Below are 8096 nucleotides of genomic sequence, written 5' to 3'. Positions count from 1 at the left end.
CTCCACCTCGACAGCCCACAAGTGGAAGGCTTTGTTACCCTGCGTTGACGAGAGCATTTTCTGCTGGATAGCTTCCACCCAGTCACTGGGAAGCCAGTACGTACAGACTTCATCCATAAACTCTGAGAAGGAGAGGGCAGTCAGTCAACTGCCGTTGTTACTAATCTAGTCCTGCACATGAGGATCCAGAAGGTGACCCACAACTTTGGCAACCTGAACGTCCTCTGCTACGCTTTTTAGCCGAAAGTAATTCTCGCAACCTAGTTCCCAGCTTCGCAACCCTTCCGGGGTGATGTCACCCGCTGTCAAGAAGGGAGGGGTTTTTCCAGGAGTGGTATTTTCACATCACGCTACCTGAGACTGTGTTGAGGACATCGCAAAGACAGGGAGAACCACTGTGAAGCTATCAGATGACAATGAGCTATCCATGGAAGTCGGAGACGGTGGAAGGGATGCTGGTAATGGGACGTATGCAGGGGAGATAGGTGGAGACGGAGCAGTGCTGGGCAGGGCCACAGGTGGTGGCGTAGATGGCAGGGGAGTAGAGGCAGCGTGTGACGTAGACAGCGAAGACAAAGACGAGCACAATGGCAATGACAATGATGTCGTGGGCAGAGGGTTATTCCCTCGACTACAGGTAGTCAAGGGTACGGGGACAGAGGGAACACGACAGGACAGCAGTTTATGGGACAGCAGTTTGACACCTCTAGCAGGCATCGACACATGCTATGGCACGTTCAAAAAAAGTGGAACTCACCACTGTGGGGTGAGTACACTCAGAACGGCTCACAACGACGACAGAACGTGGACAGGCATGTGGGGATTAGACAATCAAGCATATACACTGATACAAGATGCTCAACAGAGCAAGTGAGAGGAAAGAGAGAAAAGAAGAGACGACCTGCGCATACATGCAGCACCAGTATATATACCCCTGGGGTCCAAACAGTACAACACAGCAGGAGGGATCTGCATGCCCAGACGAGGGCACGACCGAGGGAATAGGAGATGTGATGACATGAAGTGATAGTGTGAACGGTGCGTATGGCGTGCAAGTGGCAAGCGGTAAGTGGTAAGGTAAGCGAACACTTACAACTGCTTTGGATCTCCGGTTACTTGAGAGTGTCAATCGGTCCTTGCTTCTCAACAATCTTGCAGTCTCTCTTTCGGTTAGATTTGGCATTCGGGGGGTAGTCGATGATTTGGAAGAAGCCATCACACTCAGACATGCAGCACTAGAGCTCCGTCCATCAGGGCATCCAGAACGTGGCATGTCTCTCCACAATCTTGCTCTTGACCTCAGGGTGAAGTTCACGAAACAGGCTGTGATCCACGATGTGGAGGAGGCCATCGAACTCCTCCGTGCAGCTTTGGAACTACGTCCCCCTGGACATTCTCTTCGGTCTTCGTCACTCCATGCACTTGCTCTTTGTCTGTCAAATAAGCATGACAAGCTGGGGGCATTCAATGATTTGGAAGAAGCCATTATGCTCGGACGTGGAGCACTAGAACTCCGTTCACCAGGGCATCCAGATCATGGCATATCTCTCCACAATCTTGCTTGTGACCTCAGGATGAGGTTCACGAAACAGGCTGTGATCCAAGACTTGAAGGAGGCCATCGAGTTCCTCCATGTAGCTTTGGAACTACATCCCCCCGGACATCCTCTTCAGTCTTCATTGCTCCATGCACTTGCTCTCTGCCTGTCAAATAGATATGGATGTCTGGGGCTAGTTGGTAACTTGGAAGAAGCCATCATGTTAGGATGTGTAGCACTAGAGCTCTGTCCACCAGGGCATCCCGATCATGGCATATCCCTCCACAATCTTGCTTATGACCTCATGAGGAAGTTCACGAAACAGGCTGTGACCCGGGACTTGAAGGAGGCTATCAAGCTCCTCCATGTAGCTTTGGAACTACATCCCCCTGGACATCCTCTTCAGTCTTCATTGCTCCATGCACTTGCTCTCTGTCTGCCGAATGGATTTAGCAATCAGAGGGTACTTGCTGAATTGGAAGGAGCAGTCATAGCAGTCAGACGTGCAAAACTAGAGCTCTGTCCACCAGGGCATCCATACCATGGCATATATCTCCATAATCTCGCTTGTGACCTCAGGGTGAGGTTCACGAAACAGGCCATGATCCATGACTTGGATGAGGCCGTTGAGCTGCACCATGCAGCTTTGGAAATATGTCCCTCTGGACGTCCTCCCTGCTCTTCATCGCTCCATGCACTTGCTCTCTGTTTGTCATATAGATATCGCAATCAGGGTCGAATCGGTGACTTGGAAGAAGCCATCACACTTGGATGCACAGCACTAGAGCTCTGTCCACAGGGTCATCATGATCATTGTGTATTTCTCCACAATCTTGCTTGTGACCTCAGGACGAGGTTCATGAAACAGGCTGTGATCCATGACTTGGAGGAGGCTATCGAACTCATCCATGCAGCTTTGGAACTATGTCCTCCTGGGCATCCTCTTCGGCCTTCATCACTCCATGAACTTGGTCTCTGTCTGTCGAATAGATATAATGCTCAGGGACTAGTTGGCGACTTGGAAGAAGCCATCACACTCGGATGTGAAACACTAGAGATCTGTCCACCAGGGCATCCTAATCGTAGTGCACTTTCCCACAATCTCGCTTGTGATCTCCGGAGCAGGTTTGTGGCACAGGCTGTAAATTATGACTTGGATGAAGCGATCAAGCTGCATCATGCAGTTTTGAAACTACATCCCCCTGGACATCCTCTTCGGTCTTCATTGCTCCATGCACTTGCTCTCTGTCTGTTGAATAAACATGATAAGCTGGAGACATTCGATGATTTGGAAGAAGCTATTACACTCAGAAGTGCAGCACTAGAGCTCTGTCCAGCAGGGCATCCTGATTGTGGTGAATCTCTCCACATGATTCAGTCACTTGTAAGCCTAAAAGTGGGTCATCCGATGTGCACATTTTGTCCTGAAACTGGGACTAACCGACATCGGCCAGTGGTCCCTAGGGGTGGGTAGGCCAGACTGTGAAGGTGGGGTCGGCCGACCTGGCTGGAGGGCAGACCCACTGCCTGAAAGTGGGGTTGGCTGACCTGGCTGGAGGGTGGACCCACCTCCTGGAAGTGGGGTCGGCTGACCCGGCTGGAGGGTGGACCCACTGCCTGAAAGTGGGGTTGGCCGACCTGGCTGGAGGGTGGACCCCCTGCCTGAAAGTGGGGTTGGCTGACCTGGCTGGAGGGCAGACCCACCTCCTGGAAGTGGGGTCAGCCAACATGATTGGAGGATGGACCCACCTCCTGGAAGTGGGGTTTGACATGATGTTGTCATGACATCATTGTGGCTGTGTACCCCATGCCATCACTTTCCCACCATCAAAGCGGAGTTTGAATTTCTCATTGATGTGACTGTGTTTATTATGTACACAGCTGTATTCAGCCCAACAAATGGCCCCTGATGGTATTAAATATCAATATGCTTACCTAATTAGATGTAGCGGAGTTTCAATCTGATTCTGTCATGACATCATTGTGGCTGTGTACCCCTTACCATCACTATCCCACCCTCAAAGTGGAGTTTGAATTTCTCATTGATGTGGCTGTGTTTATTATGTACACAGCTGTATTCAGCCCAACAAATGGCCCCTGATGGTATTAATATCAGTATGCTTATGTAATCACTTGGGGCAGAGTTTCAATCTAATTTTGTCATGACATCATTGTGGCTGTGTACCCCTTACCATCACTATCCCACCCTCAAAGCAGAGTTTGAATTTCTCATTGATGTGGCTGTGTTGACATATGCACAGCTGTATTCAGCTTCACAAATGGCCCCTGATGGTATTATTATCAGTATGCTTATGTAATTAGTTGTGGCAGGGTTTCATTACAAATTTGACATGACATCATTGTAGCTGTGTTTTCATTACCAATTAACTACTGGTCCGCTTTTGTGATTACATAAAAGTAATGTTGTGCTGTGCAGTGTGCCATCAGCATGTCACGTGACATGCTTCACTGCACATGCTGCGACCAGTGGCTGATGACCAAACAGCAGCAAACAGAAAATTTTATAAAAGACGCACTTCAACACACTGCTCTTCATCTTTCTCTCTCCCATGTTCCTCTTACCACTCCCTTGATGCTGGACTTCACCTATGTAGACTGCAGCTGCATGGGTTTAAGGTATGTCTTGTAGTATCCTGTTGTTGTCCTGCAGCCCACTGTGTGCCTGGCCAGCACATTATGGGTGTGTAGGTTACTGATACTATCTTCCTGTGGGTTCTGGGGGTTTAGTCTGTGCCTGCTTTTGCAGGCCAGCTGGGGTTCTGGGGGGTTACATAGTCTGTACCTGCTAGTGCAGGCCAGCTTAGGACTTTTTCATTGTGGGACCTGGGGGCTTAGTCTGTGCCTGCTAATGCAGGCCAGCTTTGTGGGTTCTGGGGGATTTATAGTCTGTGCCTGCCAGTGCAGGCCAGCTTCTGACTGACATCTGTATTATCTTTGTACTAGTCTTTTAAATACCTTATTTTCTCTAGAGATCTCAGTGTCTTTCTGGGGAGGGGCCCCTCCAGGATGCCTGAGGTCTCAGTTCCAATTGGAACATTTGCTCTGTAACTTAGTCCTGTATTTTTCTTGGCTGTGTATTTGCTCAATCCTGTATTTTCTGGGCTGTGTATTTGGTTGGTCATTCCTGTATTTCCTTGGCTGTGTATTTGGTTGGTCAATCCTTGTAGTTGCTAGGCTGTGTAACATGAATTGCTCCCATGCTGCTTGATTTTTTGAAGTTGTGTAACCCTAACCCTAACCCTAGCAAAGGACATGCACTGGGCAAAGTAGAAATCCCACCACCCCAGTGATTGAGTCAAAGGGTAAACCTGAGGGTCAGATAAGAGTGAAATCTAAGGGATCCATACCACATGGGGTGGGGGTGAGGTTGTGTGTAAGTAGTAGGCAAATGGGTATGGCATAGGCCAAAGACTTGGGACCCAAGACCAGGGTAATCAATCCATTGGTCTAAGCTCATGTCCAATCCATTGGGTCTAACCTTTACCATACTGGACCATACCTGTCAGTCTTTGGATTACCGGCACTTGGGATCTTTGTATTGGCTGTGCATACCTACATTGTAGCCTGCATTGCTTGTTGGTAGTACATACATATGTTGGTAACTCATGTGGTAGATACCTCAGTTTGAATAAAAACTGTAATACCTCTATAGGTCTTCTTTATCAGCCTTCTGTCAGGACTTGTACAAGAACACTGCTACATAACATGTCAACTACAGAGCAGGTCCACTTTGTGTTCAGTACCATTTGATCAACTTCATAACATCTCAGCTGTAATGTCCCACCCTTGGTACTGCATTGGTACTTGTCAGTGAACATCAGCAGATCCCTAGAGCTTTATACCCCCCTTGGGTGAGAGGATCAGTTCTAACCTGATAAGAGACTTTAAAAGAAAACAAGCAGATAGACAACTAAGTGCAGAATGTTAGATTAGGATCAAACATGAAGCATGGAGACATGGAAAGAGACTGTCAAGATTGGTTGCTCCTAGGGACAAAGGGGGGGGGTTCCACAACACTTAGTGATGAATGCTGATGTGGTACTGGCTACTGGCAGGCACAACCAAAAGGTGCCTAGTGGTGAAGGGAGACCTGCTGAAAGGCCAAAAAGCAAGTAATATGGAGGGGGCTTACTCTGTACATTGCCATGCTATCTTGCAATGCCCTCATACAAGTTTTCACAGAAAGCTGAAGGTACCAAAATTGAACCTCTTATTGGTATGGGTATGTGCATCTCCCAGTGAGGTCAGCCAACTCCACTTGCAGGAGGTGGGTGCATCCTCCAAACAGGTTGGCTGACCCCACTTCCAGGCAGTGGGTCTACCCTCCAAACAGGTCAGCCTACCCCACTTCCAGGCAGTGGGTCTACCCTCCAAACAGGTCAGCCTACCCCACTTCCAGGCAGTGGGTCTACCCTCCAAACAGGTCAGCCTACCCCACTTCCAGGAGGTGGGTCCATCCTCCAAACAGGTCGGCCGACCCCACTTTCAGGCAGTGGGTCTACCCTCCAAACAGGTCAGCCTACCCCACTTCCAGGAGGTGGGTCCACCCTCCAGCCAGGTTGGCTGAACCCACTTTCAGGCAGTGGGACCATCCTCCAAACAGGTTGGCTGACCCCACTTTCAGGCAGTGGGTCTACCCTCCAGCCAGGTCAGCCGACCCCACTTCCAGGCAGTGGGTCTGCCCTCCAGCCAGGTCAGCCGAACCCACTTTCAGGCAGTGGGTCTGCCCTCCAGCCAGGTCAGCTGACCCCACTTTCAGGCACTGGGTCCAACCTCCAGCTAGGTCAGCCAACCCCACTTTCAGGCACTGGGTCTGCCCTCCAGCTAGGTTGGCCAACCCCACTTCCAGGCACTGGGTCCAACCCACTTCCAGGCAGTGGGTCCAACCTCCAGCCAGGTTGGCTGACCCCACTTTCAGGCAGTGGGACCATCCTCCAGCCAGGTCAGCTGACCCCACTTTCAGGCACTGGGTCTGCCCTCCAGCCAGGTCAGCTGACCCCACTTTCAGGCACTGGGTCTGCCCTCCAGCCAGGTCAGCTGACCCCACTTTCAGGCACTGGGTCCAACCTCCAGCCAGGTCAGCCAAACCCACTTCTAGGCAGTGGGACCATCCTCCAAACAGGTTGGCTGACCCCACCTCCAGCCAGGTCAGCTGACCCCACTTTCAGGCACTGGGTCTGCCCTCCAGCCAGGTCAGCCGACCCCACTTCCAGGAGGTGGGTGCACCCTCCAAACAGGTTGGCCGACCCCACTTCCAGGGACTGGGACCATCCTCCAAACAGGTTGGCCGACTCCACTTCCACACACCAGCCTACCCACCTTTTGGGCACCATCGGCCAACATCGGTTAGTCCCACTTTTAGGACAAAATGTACATGTTGGATGACCCACTTTCAGGCCTACAGGTGACTGAAGGGTCTGATCTCTCTACAATCTGGCTTGCGACCTTAGGAAGAGGTTCTTGAAACAGCTTGCGATACGTGACTTGGAGGAATCAATCAAGCTGCTCCGTGCAGCTTTGGAACTACATCCTACTGAACATCCTGATTGGCCCTCAATGCTCCATCAGCTCTCTCTCTGTTTGTCAAATAGACATGATAAGGAGAGAGTAGTCGATGACTTGGAAGAGGCTATCACACTCGAACATGCAGCACTAGAGGTCTGTCCAACAGGACATCCCAATCATGGCACAGTCCTATACAACCAACCTCTGGAAGAAGTTTCAACATCAGGCTGACACGCTGGGGTGGATGTCGGTGATCCATCTCACTCGAAGCAGGGCTGATTTCTCCCCTTCACTCCTTCGGCTGTCACTGCATCTCTGGGGCAGATTTCAGAAGCAGGCCGTGACGACCGACTTAGACGACGCTATTTTTCTTGCAACGTGTGCTTTGGAGTTCCAATTACCTGGTGAAGTTATGTCCGTTGGAGCATGGGTTCAGAGGCTGTCCCAGGGAGCAAACTCGGACGAACCCGTCATGCTCGGTCGAGCTGCAGACAATCTATCCGATCTTGCGAAATATCATAAGACCAGATTCCACACTCAACATGCAATTGTCGATTTGAACGAGGCTATCACGCTTTACAGATATGTGCTGCAACTCCACCCGATAGGGCATCCCGGTCACGCTTCGTCCCTCCACAACCTTGCACAGTGTCTGGCAGACCGGTCTCGTCAACAACCTGCAACAGCAGATCTGGATGAAGCTATTGCGCTGGAGAAAAAAGCCCTGCAGTTGCTCGTGCGTGGAGGCCCTGATTATGACACATTTCGGTGTTGTCTTGCAGTCTATCTCCAGATGAAGAGTGGCTCACAAGTTACTATGATGTCTTCGGATGCCCCAGGTGTTACTCCCTTTGATGTCGAGCGAGTCATCCGCCATGTTGCATTTGAGACCCTCACAACCACACCAACGAGGCTGTTGCACACGCATACTGGCATCCTGTGCAACCGCGATGCACAGATATCGCATTTTATGAAAAGTCAAGAATATTGTCAACTGCTGACCTCATGCACAACGTGTGAACCAGATCAGCGA

General features: G+C 50.5%; 1 protein-coding gene across 1 annotated transcript; it reads left to right on the top strand.

Moving 5' to 3' along the window:
- On the top strand, positions 1–3011 carry F5J12DRAFT_973704 (TPR-like protein; the record flags this gene model as incomplete). The annotated part of the gene is made up of 2 exons (XM_051750127.1): positions 1–647; positions 1159–3011. The coding sequence occupies exons 1-2, from the start codon at positions 428–430 to the stop codon at positions 3009–3011; spliced, it is 2073 nt and encodes a 690-aa protein (XP_051594515.1). The 5' UTR covers positions 1–427.
- Between the last annotated feature and the right edge of the window lie 5085 nt (positions 3012–8096).

The sequence above is a fragment of the Pisolithus orientalis genome (assembly GCF_024613125.1).
Source record: "Pisolithus orientalis strain OTSU chromosome Unknown F5J12scaffold_92, whole genome shotgun sequence".
In the NCBI taxonomy this organism is placed as follows: Eukaryota; Fungi; Basidiomycota; class Agaricomycetes; order Boletales; family Pisolithaceae; genus Pisolithus; species Pisolithus orientalis.
Note: the sequence above shows the minus strand (reverse complement) of the source record. Positions and strands in the feature narration are given on the sequence as shown.